General features: G+C 44.6%; 1 protein-coding gene across 2 annotated transcripts in view; it reads right to left on the minus strand.

Moving 5' to 3' along the window:
- rmnd1 (required for meiotic nuclear division 1 homolog) overlaps positions 1 to 21,212 on the minus strand; it is an 85,495-nt gene extending 64,283 nt beyond the window's left edge. Inside the window, exons 1-3 of one of the 2 annotated variants that reach the window (XM_078230282.1) lie at positions 21,104 to 21,202; positions 15,974 to 16,078; positions 6,203 to 6,631 (exon numbers count right to left, since the gene is read on the minus strand). In XM_078230282.1, the coding sequence (XP_078086408.1) occupies positions 6,203 to 6,613 (411 nt within the window). In that variant the 5' untranslated portion in view covers positions 6,614 to 6,631; positions 15,974 to 16,078; positions 21,104 to 21,202. Of the gene's footprint in view, positions 1 to 6,202; positions 6,632 to 15,973; positions 16,079 to 21,103 lie in introns of both variants that reach the window. The other variant, XM_078230283.1, reaches the window with a different exon arrangement.
- Positions 21,213 to 21,222: the final 10 nt, after the last annotated feature.

The following is a 21,222-nucleotide window of genomic DNA, read 5'->3' on the forward strand; positions in this document are numbered from 1 at the left end:
CAATTCCTGAGGCACACCGCTGGTCACAGGCCTCCAGTTTGAAAAACAACCCTCTACAACCACCCTCCGTCTTCTGTCATCAAGCCAATTTTGTATCCATTTGGCTATTTCAACCTGGATCCTGTGAGATTTAACCTTATGCAACAACCTACCATGTGGTACCTTGTCAAAGGCCTTGCTAAAGTCCATGTAGGCAACTTCAACTGCACTACCCCCATCTATCTTCTTGGTTACCCCTTCAAAAAACTCAATCAACTTTGTGAGACATGATTTTCCACTCAAAGTTACAGAAAGTTTTTTCTCTGTCCAATGCATAGGAGATCAACCATCATATAATATACTGCGTTACATCTGCAATGCTCCATTCATCAAAATACTGTAATGCTGGATCACACAGTGATTTGAATCACAGGAGATCAGTTGGTGTAACTGATAAAATACAAAAGATCTCAAAAGAGGACTAAGCACTCAACTGACATTCAATTGGCAGGCGACTTGGTCAAGTGTGTACTTCATCTCTAACAGAGTACAAATGGATCAATTCAAATAAAGCTCTTCCACAGATTCCATACGTTGGTTAACTTGGCCTATTCACTGAGGGTGGGCAATTTCACTGTGATTCATAGGAGAATACCGTTCTACACATACAGCACCATTGAGGCGACACGGTGGCACAGTGGTTAGCACTGCTGCCTCATAGCACCAGGCACCTGGGTTTGATTACCTGCTTGGGTCACTGTGTGTGTGTGTGGAGTCTGCACATTCTCCCTGTGTCTGCATGGGTTTCCTCCGGGTGTTCCGGTTTCCTCCCACAGTCTGAAAGACGTACTGGTTAGGTGCATTGACCTGAACAGGCGCTGGAGTTTGGCGACTAGGGGAATTTCAAAGTAACTTCATTGCAGTGTTAATGTAAGCCTTACTTATGACTAATAAATAAACTTTACTTTAACTACCCATACCACTCAATATTATGAATAACTCATTGCTCCTGATAATGATCTAAAGCTCTGGGGTGCGATTCTCCCAAAAAGGTTCCAAGTGTCGAATTAGTGTAAAAACTGGAATAAATCCTGCTGGTTTTTTCAGTGGGCTTTCAAAATGAATCTTCCACATTCCGTGAATATCATTAAAAAGCTGTGGGCGGGGCCTATTCCCGCTGGAAATGTGGCAGCTTAGCGCTGAACGGGCCACTCGGCGTTGACAGATCGGTGCACGTGCAGTGCACTGCTGGCCTCCCGATCGCTGTCCAGCTCGAACACTGGCCAGCCCCGCGCCCCTACATCGCTGCCCTCCGACCCTCTTGCGGCCTGATCGCTGTCACCTCGGATGTGTCTGGGCCAGCCTCAATGCTCACACCCTCCGGCACTCCCGATCTCCCCCCCACCCCCCAGCGTCCCCAGATAGCTAGCCCCGATCGTGCTGGCCTCTCTCCATCTGTCACTGCCGAGTGCAGAGTAGCAGTGGGACACCCCCATCTCCACCGATCCCCTCACCAGAGGCCCCGCCACCATTACCTCTGGCCCTGCCTGTTAGCACTCCCCCTGGGCATTGCCACCTTGCCCTTTGGGCAGTGCCGGGGGCCAGGCTGGCACTGACAAACTGGCAATGTAAGAAGTCTTACAACACCAGGTTAAAGTCCAACAGATTTATTTGGTAGCACAAGCTTTCGGAGTGTCACTCCTTTTTCAGGTCTGAAGAAGGAGTGACACTCCAAAAGCTTGTGCTACCAAATAAACCTGTTGGACTTTAACCTGGTGTTGTGAGACCTCTTACTGTGCTTACCCCAGTCCAATGCTGGCATCTCCACATCAAAGCTGGCAATGCCCAGGGGGCACCCCCCCTCACCCCCGACCTCCTGGGGAGGGGGCCTCGATGACCCTCCCTTCACTCCAGGGGGATCTGGCCGCGAGCTCCCCACAAGTGGGGAGCTATTGTAAACCCTGCTGCAGTGAAGCACTCCTGGCTGGGGTTTTTGTGGGGGGGGGGCGGGGGGGAGAGAGAGCCGAGGCTAGCGGGCCCAGAATCTTCAGTCCTGGGCCCGTTAATTAGATGCTAATCCTCATTTCCAAGGTTTATTCAGCGCCGCGCCGATTTCTGGCACGGAGCTGACGGCCGGAGACTCACGGAGGACGTGGCGCCCCAGCGGGAAGTCCACTAAACGACCTCCGCTTGAGTCTCCAGGTCTGGTGCATTGCTAAAGCCCGCAGCCGGCTGAGAGAATTGTCCCCCCAGTTTATTGGAATTCCCACTGGAAGTTAAAAGTCCACATTAATGCAATATTTACACTGAATGATCCAGAATCAATATCACAGGTGGAAAAGTAATCTGATGTAGCAATTCTCAATTGGTGAACACAGACCTCAAAAGAGAAAAATAGATTCCACAATGAATTGTAATGAGAGACAGAGCTTGCTGGTGTATGCAGGAGAGGAATTTGATGTGACCAAAAAGTGTTTCTGGTTAGACCTGTCTGATGAAGTGTATTTTTTAATGTACACTGGGACTTGATACGCAAGCCCTTTTCATCTGAACAAGGCCTAGATCTTCATTGCAGATCAGCCTTTAGGCTTTTTTCCCTCCTCAGTGAAGGCCATTGTCTGTACTTGGGCCACAATTCAGAACACCAGCTGCACTGATATAGCCATCATTGATCAACCCAACAAGTATGGTGCGGTCTTTGTTTAGAAAATTAGACATTTTCCTGTTTGGGCTTTCCGAAAGCTCGTCATAGAGGTTTACAGCATGGAAACAGGCCCTTCGGCCCAACTTGTCCATGCCGCCCTTTCTTTTTTAAAACTCCTAAATTAAACCCAATTGCCCACATTTGGCCCATATCCCTCTATACCCATGTAACTATCTAAATGTTTTTTAAAAGACAAAATTGTACCCGCCTCTACTACTACCTCTGGCAGCTTGTTCCAAACACTCACTGCCCTGTGTGTGAAAAAATTGCCCCTCTGGACACTTTTGTATCTCTCCCCTCTCACCTTAAACCTATGCCCTCTAGTTTTAGACTCCCCTACCTTTGGGAAAATATATTGACTATCTAGCTGATCTATGCCCCTCATCATTTTATAGACCTCTATAAGATCACCCCGCAGCCTCCTATGCTCCAGAGAAAGAAGTCCCAGTCTATCCAGCCTCTCCTTATAACTCAAACCATCATGTCCCAGTAGCATCCTAGTAAATCTTTTCTGCACTCTTTCTATTTAATAATATCCTTTCTATAATAGGGTGACCAGAATTGCACACAGTATTCCAAGTGTGGCCTTACCAATGTCTTGTTGAAGTTGTACAACTTCTTGTACAACTTCAACAAGACATTCCAACTCCTGTATTCAATGTTCTGACCAATGAAACCAAGCATGCGAAATGCCTTCTTTACCACTCTGTCCACCTGTGACTCCACTTTCAAGGAGCTATGAACATGTTCCCCTCGATCTCTTTGTTCTGTAACTCTCCCCAACGCCCTACCATTAACTGAGTAAGTCCTGCCCTGGTTCAATCTACCAAAATGCATCACCTTGCATTTGTCTAAATTAAACTCCATCTGCCATTCGTCAGCCCACTGGCCCAATTGATCAAGATCCCGTTGCAACTGGAGATAACTTTCTTCACTGTCCACAATGCCTCCAATCTTAGTGTCATCTGCAAAGTTGCTAACCAAGCCTCCTATATTCTCATCCAAATCCTTAATATAAATGACAAATAACAGTGGACCCAGCACTGATCTTTGAGGCACACCACTTGTCACAGGCCTCCAGTTTGAAAAACATCTCTCTACAACCATCCTCTGGCTTCTGTCAAGAACAACAGGTTTATTTGGTAGCAAAAGCCACACAAGCTTTCGAAGCTCTAAGCCCCTTCTTCAGGTGAGTGGGAATTCTGTTCACAAACAGAGTTTATAACTTACTGTGTTTACCCCAGTCCAACGCCAGCATCTCCACATTCTGTCAAGAAGCCAATTTTGTATCCATTTAAATACCTCACCCTGGACCCCAAATAAACCTGTTGGACTTTAACCTGGTGTTGTGAGACTTCTTACTGTGCCCACCTCAGTCCAACGCCGGCATCTCCACATCATTAGATCATACATTAGAATCCCTACAGTGCAGAAGCAGGGATTTAGCCCATTGAGTCTGCACCGATGCTCCAACGGAGCATCTTACCCAGGCCCTATCCTCATAACTCCAAGTATTTACCCCGCTAACCTACACATCTTGGGACAGTAAGGAACAATTCAGCATGGCCAATCCACCTAACTTGCCTAATTGCATGGGAAAAACCCAGGAGTCAACAAAATGGGTTGGAATTTGCAATTTTGACTCAATTGCACCAATTAATTTTGCCCTCTGTTTTTATCAACTTCCAACTTGCGCAATGAATGTGCTATGTGCATTCATAGTGTAGTTTTAGCTGCATTTAATGGGTCAGTGCACAAATTAAAATTGGAGATGTTTCAAATGGATGTGACACATCGAGCAAAAGCACCACTCCAATTTAAAGATGCCTCACTGGAATTGTTGTTGGCTGCATTTAGAAAGAGGCAGGTCTTGCTTATCCCCAGCAATGAATTAAGAAACCTGCTGCTGTTACCAAGAAGGTTCCTATGTAGAGATTGAGCAGTCCAAGCATATAATCCCAGGCCTATAATTTAGCAGGATGAGAGGTGATCTAAATGAAACATAAAATTCTTAAACAGTTTGACAGGGTAGAGGCTGGGAGGATGTTTCCTCAGGCTGAGGATTCTAGGACAAGGGGTCACAGGCTCAGAATCAGAGACCGGTCACTTTGGACTGAGATTATGAGACATATCTTCACTCAAAGTGTTGTGATTTTGGAATTCTCTACTCCATAAAGATTTGGTTGTTCAGTCATTCGAAATTCCAGACAGAAGTTGGAACTAAGGGAATGAAAGGATATGAGGATTGTACAGGCAAGTGGAGTTGAAGTAGATGATTAGTAGAGTAGGTTCAAGGGCTGAATGACCTACTCCAACTTCTGATGTTCTAAAAGTGTGGTTGGAGGTAGCCGAGGTGGATTTCACAGCCTCTCATAATGCATGGCCACCAGGGAGCTGGTCTTTCTGTAGCAGGCTGAAGAAGTCTGTTATTCACCTGATGCGACCTCAGCCTGCAGAATCTTCAAGAGGTCAAGAAAGCTAAGCCTCTGTAAACCCTGTGACATGGGGTGGCACCTCCTGCGACCTGGGCCCCTCCCTTGTGCATGTACTGATCCCACCACAGCACATCATTGCTGCCATGGGCAGTAATGGTCTTATACTTCTGATGTACTGTCAAGCACATCCAAGGCACTTTCCATCCTGATGTTACCAATTCAAAATCTTCACAAGCCTAACCCTCTTTGCCAGGGGAACTGAGACAGCATCTACAATAATTGAGGTTTGATTCAACTGGGATTAAGTATCCACCTGAACTGCTGGTCAGACTTGCCTATGTTTCCTTGATCAGTTTTCCAAGCTCTGGAAAATAAAGGCTGCTGAAGTAACATTTGCAGCCAAGTTCAAAACAATTTGAAAAGGCCTCATTACTGTCTTCTAAGTGAGTTAATTGCAACAATAAACACAGACCCTACCCAAATAGAAAATTCCCAAGCAGCCTTCCGCTGGCATCAAAGTTTGTTAAACCCAGAAGTGGATGTGTCGGAGCCAGGTTGTTGCTCTTGTTCAAAGATCAATATTTTTTACCCTGGCCCCAGCATGCTTTTGAGAGCTGAAATTCACCACCATCTCTCACTGGTTAGTTTGTTCATATTTACCCCGCCTTTAGGACCCTAAATCCTGTCACTTGTCATCACAGTTCCTTCTTCAGTTACAAGAGCAAAACAGTCTGGACTATGGACCTCTCTGTACTAAGGGACAACCAAACTGTATGATTACTCACCATCTGAATAGCAACTGCTGTTTGCAAAGCAGTACTGGCTCATAGTTCTTTTTTCATTCTCCAAATTGAAATCTAGCCATTATAGAGGAATGCTCCATCTTGTGGCTCAGCCAAGAACTGGTGAACTCACCAAACGGTACACATATCAGTTGGTATCTGCTACCACAAATCAAGCTTCGTGCTTTTACACATGAATGATAATAACTATTGGGTTATTGGGGTTTTACCTTTATGGATATGTAAATGATAAGATCTAAAGAGCTGTCTGTTAACAAGAAAACGTAAAACATTTTGTTTACCTGTAGATCAGCAAGTGCTGGCTGGTTGGTCCTTGATGGCTGTTTGGTCCGAGGCCCTTTAAGAGGTCTTTTGGCTGACAGTACTTTATGTTGTGGAATCATTTTATTGCTGCCTGTTGCAGTGGAGTAAAACAGTTTCCTTACATTTGCAGACTGTGTATAGTGTAGGAATTGGTGATGCACTGTTCGCATACAAACTGTCCCTTTCCATTTTAGGCAGCATGATGTCAGCTGATAGTTGGATGATTTTCCATCTTGGTGTTTCCATGGGCTGCACAGGGCATTTCGCTGATAAAAGCTGTGGGGCTTATTCCCGGGCAGCCGAATAATTCCCAGAGGGGATCTCAAACAGAAAATTCTTCTCAACAAGTATGGAGATTGTTCCAAGACTCTGAGCAATCTAACAGCCATGACTAATGGGCAGTCAATCTAAAGGGAGAAAAATATAGATTATTTTGGAGAACTTGTATTCGTCACAAAAGAAACAGTATAACTAGTTCCAATCACCTCCCTCCCATAAACTTTCATCATTAATCTGTGCTTAAAAGTAAAATTCTCTTCAAAGTAGGAGACATGTCACAAATTAAATAGACATTTGTTACTGATGCAAATCAATAAATTCCTCCGAATTGCTGAGTAATCATTACATTTAAATGTAGCCTCAAAGGATGATTAGCTGTCTGCCTTTCTCTGGATCATTATATCATTGTGTATCTAACCATGATTTGGATTGTTACCTTTTTGCAGGTAATGCAAAATAAAATCCCGGTATTGTAAATACAATCCTTATTCTTAGTACAATGGTTTATGTCAACAAAATAAATTAAATCCAAACGTTATCATGATTTTATAGGATTCTCACTATTTCCCCACGAGAACTGAAAGCCAATAGCCTTTCTCAGATGTAAAATATTTCTGCAGTGTAAAACAGGTCAGTTCTTACTGGAGCATCATAATCGTGACAGTGCTCGAGCTAGCGATTGCGCATCTGGATTGCTTAACAAGATACTTTTCTACAGAATAGTGCAGCTGAAGTTGGGAACATACGTACAAACATATAGATTCAGAGCAGGAGTAGGCCATTCAGCCTTTCAAGCTTGTCCCGTCACTCAATAAGATCTGATTGTGGCCTCAACCCAACAGTCCTGCCTATCCCCTGAAAGAAGTTTAACAACACCAGGTTAAAGTCCAACAGGTTTATTTGGTAGCAAAAGCCACACAAGCTTTCGAGGCTCTGAGCCCCTTCTTCAGGTGAGTGGGAATTCTGTTCACAAACAGAACTTATAAGACACAGACTCAATTTACATTACATATCCCCTGAAAACCTTTGATTCCCTTGTTAGTCAAGAATCTATACCTTTGACTTAAAAATATTTAACGACCCAGCCTCCAACGGTCTCTGGGGAAGACAGTTCCAAAGACTCGTGAGTCTTTGAGAGAAAAAATTCTCTTTAGCTATGTCTTAAATGGGAGACCCCATATTTTTAAATTGTGTCCTCGAGTAGTCTCATCCACTAGGGAAAACCTCCTTTCAGCGTCTACCCTGTCAATCACGATTTTGTATGTTTCAATAGGATCACTTCTCATTCTTCTAAACACAAATGGATAAAGGTTCAACCTGTCCAAACCTGTTCTTCAAAAGAAAACCCCTCCATCTCAGATATCAGTTGAGTTAATCTTCTCTGAACTGCTTTGAACATATTTATCCTTTCTTAAATAAGGAGACCAAAACTGTACAGTTCTCCAGATGTGGTCTCACCAACACCCTAGACAACTGTAGCCAAATACCACAATTTTAATAGTCCATTCCCTTTGCAATAAACACCACTATGCAGAGGGTGGTGAGTGTCTGGAACAAGCTGCCAGAGGTAGTAGAAGAGGCGGGTACAATTTTATCATTTAAAAAGCATTTAGATAGTTACATGGGTACGATGGGTATAGGGGGATATGGGCCAAATGCGGGCAATTGGGATTAGCTTAGGGGTTTTAAAAAAGGGCGGCATGGACAAGTTGGGCCGAAGGGCCTGTTTCCATGCTGTAAACCTCTATGACTCTATTTGCCTTCCTAATTACTTGCTTTACCCTCAAACTAATTTTTTGTGATTCAAGTAAAAGGATACCCAAATCCCTCTGTACCACAGAGCTCTGCAATCTCTTTTAGACCATAAGACCATAAGACATAGGAGCGGAAGTAAGGCCATTCGGCCCATCGAGTCCACTCCACCATTCAATCATGGTTGATTTCAACTCCATTTACCCGCTCTCTCCCCATAGCCCTTAATTCCTCGAGAAATCAAGAATTTATCAATTTCTGTCTTGAAGACGCTCAACGTCTCGGCCTCCACAGCCCTCTGTGGCAATGAATTCCACAGACCCACCACTCTCTGGCTGAAGAAATTTCTCCTCATCTCTGTTCTAAAGTGACTCCCTTTTATTCTAAGGCTGTGCCCCCGCGTCCTAGTCTCCCCTGTTAATGGAAACAACTTCCCTACGTCCATCCTATCTAAGCCGTTCATTATCTTGTAAGTTTCTATCAGATCTCCCCTCAACCTCCTAAACTCCAATGAATATAATCCCACGATCCTCAGACGTTCATCGTATGTCAGGCCTACCATTCCTGGGATCATCCGTGTGAATCTCCGCTGGACCCGCTCCAGTGCCAGTATGTCCTTCCTGAGGTGTGGGGCCCAAAATTGCTCACAGTACTCCAAATGGGGCCTAACCAGTGCTTTATAAAGCCTCAGAAGTACATCCCTGCTTTTGTATTCCAAGCCTCTTGAGATAAATGACAACATTACATTTGCTTTCTTAATTACGGACTCAACCTGCAAGTTTACCTTTAGAGAATCCTGGACTAGGACTCCCAAGTCCCTTTGCACTTTAGCATTATGAATTTTGTCACCGTTTAGAAAATAGTCCATGCCCCTATTCTTTTTTCCAAAGTGTACGACCTCGCACTTGCCCACGTTGAATTTCATCAGCCACTTCTTGGACCACTCTCCTAAACTGTCTAAATCTTTCTGCAGCCTCCCCACCTCCTCAATACTACCTGCCCCTCCACCTATCTTTGTATCATCGGCAAACTTGGCCAGAATGCTCCCAGTCCCGTCATCTAGATCGTTAATATATAAAGAGAACAGCTGTGGCCCCAACACTGAACCCTGCGGGACACCACTTGTCACCGGTTGCCATTCTGAGAAAGAACCTTTTATCCCAACTCTCTGCCTTCTGTCTGACAGCCAATCGTCAATCCATGTTAGTACCTTGCCTCGAATACCATGGGCCCTTATTTTACTCAGCAGTCTCCCGTGAGGCACCTTGTCAAAGGCCTTTTGGAAGTCAAGATAGATAACATCCATTGGCTCTCCTTGGTCTAACCTATTTGTTATCTCTTCAAAGAACTCTAACAGGTTTGTCAGGCACGACCTCCCCTTACTAAATCCATGCTGACTTGTCTTAATCCGACCCTGCACTTCCAAGAATTTAGAAATCTCATCCTTAACGATGGATTCTAGAATTTTGCCAACAACTGAGGTTAGGCTAATTGGCCTATAATTTTCCATCTTTTTTCTTGTTCCCTTCTTGAACAATGGGGTTACAACAGCGATTTTCCAATCCTCTGGGACTTTCCCTGACTCCAGTGACTTTTGAAAGATCATAACTAACGCCTCCACTATTTCTATTCTTTTCTATTCTTTTCTATTCTTTCTGCCAAAGTGGACATTTTTCCACATCAGACTCCATCTGCCAAATGGTTGCCACCCACTTAACCCATTTGTAACCCGTTGCAGATTCCTTAAGTCCTCTTCACAACTTAATTTCCTACCTACATTTGTCATCAGCAAATTTAGCTACTATACATTCGATTCCATTATCCAAATCATTGATATAAATTGTAAATCATAGAAATCATAGAAACCCTACAGTGCAGAAGGAGGCCATTCGGCCCAGCGAGTCTGCACCGACCACAATCCCATCCAGACCCTACCCCCACATATTTACCCGCTAATCCCTCTAACCTACGCATTTTAGGATTCTAAGGGGCAATTTTTAACCTGGCCAATCAACCTAACCCGCACATCTTTGGACTGTGGGAGGAAACCGGAGCACCCGGAGGAAACCCACGCAGACACGAGGAGAATGTGCAAACTCCACACAGACAGTGACCCGAGCCGGGGATCGAACCCGGGACCCTGGAGCTGTGAAGCAGCAGTGCTAACCACTGCGCTACCGTGCCGCCCTCAACAATGATTCCAGTGGCACTTCATTCGTCACATCCTGCCTCAAAATAACTTATTTATGCCTGCTCTGTTTCCTATTAGCTGACCAATCCTTTATCCATGCCAAAATGTTACCTCCTACACCATAAGATTTTTTTGTGTAGTGACTATGATGTAGCACCTGAGCAAATTACTTTTGAAAATCGAAGTACAACACAGCCACAGATTCCACTTTATTCATGTTGTTTGTGCCTTCATCAAATAACTCCAATAGATAAATCAAAATGATTTCCCTTTCATAAAACCATGTTGACTCTGTTGATTGCATTGAGAGCTTCCAAGTGTCATAATGGATTCAAACAACCGCCCACCTCAAACAGACCATTGTTTGCAGCAAACTACCCAGCCTTCAGGAAAACAGCAACCACAACACCATGCAACCCTGCCACGGCAACGTCTGCAAGATGTGCCGGATCATTGACATGGACACCACCATCACACATGAGAATACCACCCACCAGGAACACAGTACATACTCATGCGACTCGGCCAATGTTGTCTACCTCATATGCTGCAGGAAAGGATGTCCTGAGGCGTGGTACATCGGCAAGACCATGCAGACACTATGACAACGGATGAACGGACACCGCACAATCGCCAGGCAGAAATGTTCCCTTTCAGTTGGGGAGCACTTCAGCAGGCAAGGACATTCAGCCTCCGATCTTAGGGTAAACGTTCTCCAAAGCGGCCTTCAATACACACAATGCAGAATCGCCGAGCAGAAACTGATAGCCAAGTTCCGTATGCATGAGGACAGCCTCAACTGGGATCTTGGGTTCATGTCACACTACTTGTAATCCCCACTATACTGCCTGGATTTGCAAAATCCTACTAACTGTCCTGTCTTGAGACAATTCACACCTCTTTAACCTGTGATTATCCCTCTCTCCATGCACACTGTTCATGCCTGAAAAGACTTGATTATTTGTAAAGACTCTCATTCCAGCTGTAATTATCTTGCAATTGTGTCTTTGCCCATATGCCATGTTTGTGAACTAATCTCCACTCACCTGATGAAGGAGCAGCGCTTCGAAAGCTCATGATTCCAAATAAACCTGTTGGACTTTAACCTGGTGTTGTGACATTTCTTACTTTGCCCACCCAGTCCAACGCCGGCATCTCCACCTCAAGTTTAAAACACTAATCTTAGGTCCACTCTTCTCTCCCTCAAATTAAATGTGAAATTCAATCATATTGTGATCACTGCTACCTAGGGGCACCTTCACTACAAGATCATTCATTAATTCTATTCCATTGCACATTACCAGATCTCATGTAGCCTGCTCTCTGGTTGATTCTAGAACATCCTGCTCTAAGAAGCTGTCCTGAAAACACTCCATTAACTCATTACCAGACTGCCTTTGCCAATCTGATTCATCCAATCTATATGTAGATTAAAATTACCCATGATTATCATTGTAACTTTTACACAAACACCCATTATTTATTTCTGTATACCCTGTCCTACAATGTGGTTACTGTTAGGGAGCCTTTAAACTATCTCCACAATGGTATTCTTACCGTTACTATTTATCATCACTACCTAAACTGATTCTATAACCTGATCTCCAGAACTAAGCAATCTTTCTCTATTGTATCAATATCATTCCTTATTAACAGAGCAACCCACCACCTTTTCCTTTCTTCCTGTCCTTCGTATACTCTTGAATATTCAGGTCCTAGTCTTTGACATCTTGCAATCATGTCTCTGTAATGGCTATCAAATCATACATATTTATTTCTATTTGGATGCTTTGTGACAAATGCCATGAGCATTCAGATCAAGCATTTAATACTGCCTTTTTCATTTTTTTGCAACCTTTAGCCTTACTTGCTTACTCTTTGTACATTCTGTCCCTTCCTCCCATGTTGTTTGTTCCTTCACCATTTCCCTTATTGCTACCTTGCTTTTTTGCCTTGTCTTCTCTATTTATCATGTCTTCCCAAAATTGATCCCTTGGCCCCAATATTTAGTTTAAAGCCCTCCCTACCATCCTAGTTACATGACTCGTAAGAACACTAGTCCCAGCACAATTCAGGTGAAGACTGTCCCAACAGGAGCTCCCACTTTCCCTAGTACTGATGCCGAAGCCTCATGAATTGAAGCCCACTTCTCTCACATCAATCTTTCAGCCACACATTTAACTCTCTAATCTGATTTGCCTACACTAATTTGTTCGTGACTCATGTAATAATCCAGAGATTATTACCTTTGAGGTGTTGCATTTTAATTTAGCCCCTAGCTGCTCATACTCCCTCAGCAGAACCCCTTTCCCAGTTCTACCTATGTTGTTGGTACCCACATAGAAACATAGAAAAACTACAGCACAAAACAGGCTCTTCGGCCCCACAGGTTGTGCCGAACATATCCCTACCTTTTAGGCCTACCTATAACCCTCCATCCTATTAAGCTCCATGTACTCATCCAGGAGGCTCTTAAAAGACCCTATTGAGTTTGCCTCCACCACCACTGACGGCAGCCGATTCCACTCGCCCACCACCCTCTGTGAAAAACTTCCCCCTAACATCTCCCCTGTACCTATCCCTCAGCACCTTAAACCTGTGTCCTCTCGTAGCAGCCATTTCCACCCTGGGAAAAAGCCTCTGAGAGTCCACCCGATCTATGCCTCTCTCATCTTATATACCTCTATTAGGTCTCCTCTCATCCTTCGTCTCTCCAAGGAGAAAAGACCGAGCTCCCTCAGCCTATCCTCATAAGACATGCCACTCAATCCAGGCAACATCCTTGTAAATCTCCTCTGCACCCTTTCAATCTTTTCCACATCCTTCCTGTAATGAGGCAACCAGAACTGAGCACAGTACTCCAAGTGGGGTCTGACGAGGGTTTTATATAGCTGCATCATTATCCCCGGAGTCCTAAACTCAATCCCTCGATTGATAAAAGCCAGCACACCATACGCCTTCTTAACCACCTCCTCCACCTGCGGGGCCGATTTTAGAGTCCTATGGACCCGGACCCCCAAGGTCCTTCTGATCCTCTACAGTACTAAGAGTCTTTCCCTTTATATTGTACTCCTTCATCCCATTTGACCTGCCAAAATGGACCACTACGCATTTATCTGGGTTGAAGTCCATCTGGCACTTCTCCGCCCAGTCTTGCATCCAACTATGTCCCTCTGTAACTTCTGACATCCCTCCAGACTATCCACAACCCCACCAACCTTTGTGTCGTCAGCAAGCTTACCAACCCATCCCTCCACTTCCTCATCCAGGTCATTTATGAAAATGACAAACAGCAAGGGTCCCAGAACAGATCCCTGGGGCACACCACTGGTGACTGACCTCCATTTAGAAAAAGACCCATCTATACCCACTCTCTGCCTCCTTTGGGCAAGCCAGTTCTGGATCCACAGGGCAGCAGCCCCTTGGATCCCATACCCTCTCACTTTTTCTAGAAGCCTTGCATGGGGGACCTTATCGAACGCCTTGCTAAAATCCATATAAACCACATCTATCGCTTTCCCTTCGTCAATGTGTTTAGTCACATTTTCGAAGAACTCCAGCAGGCTCGTAAGGCACGATCTGCCTTTGACAAAGCCATGCTGAGTATTCTTGAGCATACTAAACCTCTCTAAATGCTCATAAATCTTGTCCCTCAGGATCTTCTCCATCAGCTTACCAACCACTGAGGTTAGACTCACCGGTCGGTAATTTCCTGGGCTATCCCTAGGAACCACATCTGCAATCCTCCGGCACCTCCCCCGTCTCCATCGACGACGCAAAGATCATCGCCAGAGGCTCTGCGATCTCTTCCCTCGCCTCCCACAGTAACCTGGGGTACATCCCATCCGGACCCGGCGACTTATCTATCTTGATGCCATTCAAAGATTCCAGCACAACATCTTTGTTAAAGTCCACATACTCAATCTTTTCAGTCCACCGCAAGCCCGCAGTACATCCACCCAGGTCCTTCTCCTCTGTGAAAACCGAGGCAAAATACTCATTAAGCACCTCTGCCATTTCTACTGGTTCCGTACAGATTTTCCCGCCTTCACCTTTTATAGGCCCTATTCCTTCACGTCTCATCCTTTTACTCTTCACATATTTATAGAACACCTTAGGGTTTTCCTTAATCTTACCTGCCAAGGCCTTCTCGTGACCCCTTCTGGCTCTCCTAATTTCCTTCTTTAGTCCCTTCCTACAAGCCGTATACTCATCTAGATCCCTATCTTCGCCAAGCTGGACCCACTGAATCCTCCCCTCCCACTGTAATTCCCTCTCCAGCCCAGAGCAGATGTCCTCAATGTTGGCACCGGGCAGACACCTGAACTCTTGGTTGCAGAGAAATATTATTCCCTGCTAATAGTACATTCCTATTCTCCCCCACCCCTGCTTGAATGGTTTTCTAGTCAATGGTGCCATAGTCAATTTGCAGCCCCACTTTCACCCATACAGGTTGCAAGCACATTGAACCTGTTAGACAACCACAAAGGCTGATGCTCCTCCGCTTCTATCTTCCATGTCCTCATACCTGCCTCATTTGCAGGCACACCTCCTGTGCCTGACCACTGACCAAATCAGAAATCCTTATCCTAAAGGGTGTGCCTACCTCGTGGAATAAAGCATCCCAGTAACTTTTCATTCCCTGATGCATTGCAATGTCTGCAGCTTGGCCTCCAGCCCAACTACTTTGCAGCTGCAGACACTTGCCATTAACATGTTTGCCCTTGATCACACTGACATCCAGGAACTCCCATCTTGCAGTTGCAACATATCACCTGCTCTGTCATCTTAGTTAAGTGTTTTTTTCTTAATTAACTAATTAATGAACAAAAACAGGAAGTGCTGGAAAAATCTCAACAGGTCTGACAGCAACTGTGGATAGAGAATAGAGCCAATGTTTCAAGCCTGGATGACCCTTCATCAGAGCATAATTAATAAACCCAACGACTTTCAATAAGCTTTACAACAGCTGGTAAACTTTACTAATAAAACCTTACAATTACTAATAAATTATCTATGCTTTGAAAGGTAAATGAGTAAAAAAGCAAAATACTTAACAACTAATCACTCACTTGTTTCCTTGTGTCATCACATTTTATTCTTTCTCACACAATGCAGTTAGCTAAAAGACTCAGCTGTTTTCAAATTCCGGCCTTTCCCCTCTCACATTTCTTTCAAACTCTTGGACATCTCCCCTTTGATGTTGCTTTCAAATTCTTGGGCCTCAACCTCTCACTTTGCTTTTGAACTCTAGCATTCTCAAAATAATATTTTGAAACTATAGTCATGTTAAATTAAAGGATTAACAGAAAATTAAGGGAAACGGATAAGGAAAGTGGGACAGAAGCTGGAAGTACTGTTCTAGCACCAAGTACTGGTACTAGCATTCCTTGTTATGTAATAGGCGCTAAGTACTCGACCTTTTCTATTGAAATAGAATTATTTTCTCAGTCTAACTTTTGTTCCTTAAAACTAGCTAAATATAAAGGTTTATATCGTATTACAGAAAATGGTAGTCTATACCTACCAGGTAACTATAGTCTTAATTCCAAAGATTGGAGCTATTGGTCGTGAGTTTCCTCAGTTCTTGGCAAGGCCATTGGAAGGAACATTAAAAACAAATGCATAATCACTGTCAAAAGGAAAGAAAAGCATAGACAGTTAGGTGCCTAAACCATAACAACAGCAAAGTGAATCTAGGCTCCCATTTTAAATTCACCTCTTATCAATTGACTAGAGCAGTGGTTTTCAAACTATTTTTCCGGGGACCCCTTTTTACAAAATGGCCACTCCTCACGACCTACTGGCCAGACAACATGCAGTACTACAGTCACAATCTAAATGGGATTTACTGTACATTTAAAAATACACCTTCTTACGTTTCCCTTTCATAAAATGCACATAACTTGAATTGTATCAGGCAATACTAAGCTTTTTCTCTTCATGCTGGCCCTGTCATCGTCTGAGTCAAGAGATCCTTGTTATCATACCACCTTCTATAAAATGCGCTCTACAAACAGAACATCCCGCTTTTCTTTCAAAAAGGATCACTGAACATCTTTGCGATGTTTTGAACACATCTTGCGACGAACAGGATCACAGAACATGTTGTGATGCATTGAACACACCTCACAATGTTCGAACAGAACCACAGCACATCCTGCTTTTCTTTTGAAAAGGACCAAGAAACATCTCACTTTTTTTTGTAAACAAGATATCCAGCGGCACATTTTCAAAATCCTCGCAATTCACGCATGGGTCACGACCATCACTTTGAAAAACCCTGGACGAGAGTAACACCAACTACAGTCATGTAAGAGGCACGGTATTCTGTCCCACTGGTTAAAGAGAACGAGAAGCTCCCTGGAAATTTAAAATGTCATATTCTAATAATTCAGATATTGTCATGTTTTAAGAAGTTTTGGGCTATGCATAAAAAAGACTTAAATTAGTTTTAAAAATTGGATTTGTATAACAAAATATGCTCACACAAAGTTAATACAAGTCCTAGCCCATAGGTCCTCAGAATGCTAATGTGCTCCCTCTGATGTTGGTTTAGATTGACGGAGGCGTAAAGTTATTGAGGGAGGAAAAATTAAAGGTAGCAATGACCAAGTGACAGTAAGAGGAGAGAGTGGGTGAGGGAGATAGAAGTAATGGCTTGGCTCTGGAAGAGCACGTGAAGTGTGCATACAATTGGACAAAGAGGAAATTTGGATTAAGAGGCATGGAAGAGATTAGCAGAGATGCATTGAGGTCATTAACAAAGGCCAACAACAAGTATTTATGAATATTGCTAAAAACAGGATAGGCTATCAAAGCTTTTCATCTTGGACTCATCAGGTCAGCTCGCAAAAAATTACCAACAGTACAGGGGAACAACAACTTATACTGCACGAGACAATGGTTTGGTGGAGGCATTGCCAGGGAGAATACAGCATGGAACAATTAACTGTCCTGCTGAAAATCTTAAATTGGTTTTCAATGTAAGAGTTTAGTTTGACCATCAGGGGGACAAATGTCATGGTCCAGGATGTTGCCATAGCATTATCTATCAGCATTGACAATGTGATGCTGGAGGTTGTTGCTAGCTTCACATATCTAAGCTCCAGAATCACCAGCAATCTGTCAATTGATACTGATATCAACACACATTGCAAAGGCTGTAATTTTTAAGTCCAAGCTGAATAAGAGATTGTGGAACAACAGTAATTTGACTGAGAACAGCAAACTATGATTCTGCATCCTTGGTGGTGAGGCCTGGACCACATATGTGCTGCAGAGAAAAGTTTGAACAGTTTCCATCTTCACTGTCTCAGGTACATCCTCAGCATCTCTTGGCAGGTCAAGAGTCCTGACTCCTCAGAAGTACTGACCATGCTAATTCCATCACAATACACTCAATGGCACTTGCCCTGGCTCAGTCTATACGGGACCCATATTTCACAAATCTCTTTTTTACATCCACGAATGGTTCTTTTAATCTTTTTTAATATTTCATGCTAGTTTACTCTCATATTCTATTTCATGCCTTTAGCAAGGTCTTGGTCATCCTTTGCTAATTTTTAAAACCTTTCTAATCCTCAGGGTTACAGAGTGGCACAGCAACACAGTGGTTAGCACTGCTGCCTCACAGCGCCAGGGACACAGGTTCAATTCGGGTGACTGTCTGCGTTGGTTTCCTCCGGGTGCTCTGCTTTCCTCCCAGAGTCCAAAGATGTGCAGGTTAGGTGGTTTGGCCATGCTAAAACGGCCCCTTAGTGTCAGGGGGACTAGAAGGGTAAATACATGAGGTTACAGGGATAGGGTCTGAGGGATTGTTGTCAGTGCAGGTTTGAAGGGCCGAATGGCCTCCTTCTGCACTGTAGGGATTCTGTGATACAACCCTTTTTGACAATACTGTAAGCCTTTTCTTTTAATCTAACACTATCTGCAACTTCTCTCGTGTTTGGATCACTCAGTGCACTTCTTATATCTCAAGCAAATGGATATCCATTGAGAATTATATTATTAAATGTTTTCCCTTGTTTATCTACTGTCATATTTTAAAATCTAATTTCCTAATCTATTTCAGGCAACTCATCCTCATCTATCTGTAATTGAATTTGTTTACATTTTGACATATCACTCATAAATATGAAATTCCAGCATATTCTAATCGCGCTCCACAGGATCCTTCATTACTAATTAGCCTTATATTGTTACACAACACCAGGTCTAAAAAAGGTTGGTATTTCAGAGGGATTTGGGTGTCCTTGAGCAAGTACAGCAAGCAATTCAAAGGGCAAATGGTATTTTAACCTTTACTGCAAGGGGTTGGAGTATAAAAGTCAGAAAGTTTTACGGCAATTATATGGGGCTATATGAAGTGGTACAGTTTTGATCTCCTTACCAAGCTGACTTAGAGGGGGTGCAGCAAAGGTCTGCCAGATTAATCACAGACTCAGAATCACAGAATCCTGCAATGCAGAAGAGGCCCTTCAGCCCATCGAGTCTACACCAACACGAGAGGCCCTGGATCTGCCACCTAATCCCACTTGCCAGCACTTGGCCCACAGCCTTGAATGTTATGGCGTGCCAAGTACTCATCCAGGTACTTTTTAAAGGATGTGAGGCATCCCGCCTCCACCACCCTCCCAGGCAGTGCATTCCAGACCATCACCACCCTCTGAGTAAAAAAGTTTTTCCTCAAATCCCCCCTAAACCTCCCACCCCTCACTTTTAACTTGTGTCCCCTCTTAACTGACCCTTCAACTAAGGGGAACAGCTGCTCCCTATCCACCGTGTCCATGCCCCTCATAATCTTGAACACCTCAATCAGGTCACCCCTCAGTCTTCTCTGCTCTAGAGAAAACAACCCAACCCTATCCAACCTCTCTTTATAACTTAAAATGCTCCATCCCAGGCAACATCCTGGTGAATCTCCTCTGCATCCCCTCCAGTGCGTTCACGTCCTTCCTATAATGTGGCGATCAGAACTGCACACAGTACTCCAGCCGTGGCCTCACCAAAGTCCTATACAACTCCATCATGACCTCTCTGCTTTTGTAATCTATACCCCGATTGTTAAAGGTGAGTGTGCCATATACCGTTTTCACCACCCTATTAACCTGCTTTTCTGCCTTCAGAGATCTATGGACAAACACACCATCGTCCCTTTGTTCTTCAGAACTTCAGTGTATATTTCCTTGTCAAATTACTCTTTCCAAAGTGCATCACCTCACACTTTTCAGGATTAAATTCCATCTGCCACTTATCTGCCCATTTGACCATCTCATCTATATCTTCCTGTCACCCAAGACACTCAACCTCACTGTTAACCACCCAGCCAATATTCATTGGATTTGGGATTTGTGATTGGTTCTAAACGAAGTCAATTTTAGATTAAAATTTTGGAAAAAGCTTCCCACATACTGAGGTGGATTGGCTATGCTGAATTGTCCATCAGTGTCAGGGGGACTAACAGGGTAAATACATGGGGTTACAGGGATAGGGCCTGGGTGGGATTGTCGTTGGTACAGGCTCGATGGGCCAAATGGCCTCCTTCTGCATTATAGGGATTCTATGATTCATGCTTATGTTTGCCCCTACATCAATCTGCTCAGCTTTCACATTAATAGACCTACATGTTTGTCAGCTATTGGTATAAAAGAATGCATTGACATAACGTCTTTCATAAGCTTAAGATCCATGGGTGGCATGCTGGCACAGTGGTTGGCACTGCTGCCTCACAGCACCACCATTCCAGCTTCAGGTAACTGTGCAGAGTTTGCACATTCTCCCCGTGTCTGCATGGGTTTCCTCTGGGTGCTCTGGTTTCCACCCACAGTCCAAAGATGCACAAGTTAGGTCAATTGGCTACGTTAAATAGAAATCATAGAAACCCTACAGTGCAGAAGGAGGCCATTCGGCCCATCGAGTCTGCACCGACCACAATCCCACCCAGGCCCTACCCCCACATATTTACCCGCTAATCCCTCTAACCTACGCATCCTAGGACTCTAAGGGGCAATTTTCAACCTGGCCAATCAACCTAACCCGCACATCTTTGGACTGTGGGAGGAAACCGGAGCACCCGGAGGAAGCCCATGCAGACACGAGGAGAATGTGCAAACTCCACACAGACAGTGACCCGAGCCGGGAATCGAACCCGGGACCCTGGAGCTGTGAAGCAGCAGTGCTAACCACTGTGCTACCGTGCCGCCATAGCCTCTTAGTGCCGCAAATAGCCTCTTAGTGTCAGGGAGATTAACAGGGGTGGGGTAACGGGGATAGGGTCTGAGTGGGACTGTTATCTGTGCAGGCTCAATTGACCGAATGGCCTCTTTCTGCACTGCAGGGATTCTATTATTTTAAGCCATTGCAAAGCACTTTGCTACCAATATGCAATGCTTTGGGGGAGTGAGCAGCCGCGCGTGCGTAGTGGGTTGGAGGTGAGCATCCGCGCGTGCGGAGTGGGTGGGATGTGAGCAGCCGCGCGTGCGCAGTGGGTGGGAGGTGAGCAGCCGCGCGTGCGCAGTAGGTGGGAGGTGAGCAGGATCTGCCGCGGATCCCCGGCTAAGCGCATGCGCGCGTGCACACAGCTTCTCTCCTCCCAAATAAATAAATGTTCCTCCGGGGATGACTCAACAGAATTTTTTTTGCTCCTTTGACGCACCTCCGTGGCCGGACTCTTCCTCACAGCCCCCCCGGGTGACAATCCTCTGACGTTCCCTGGCGAATCGCCCCTCCCCCGCTCGTGCACCGACCGTTGGACACCGCCCCGCCCCCCCCGCA

This window comes from Mustelus asterias, chromosome 15 (assembly GCF_964213995.1).
Source record: "Mustelus asterias chromosome 15, sMusAst1.hap1.1, whole genome shotgun sequence".
NCBI classification, from domain to species: domain Eukaryota; kingdom Metazoa; phylum Chordata; class Chondrichthyes; order Carcharhiniformes; family Triakidae; genus Mustelus; species Mustelus asterias.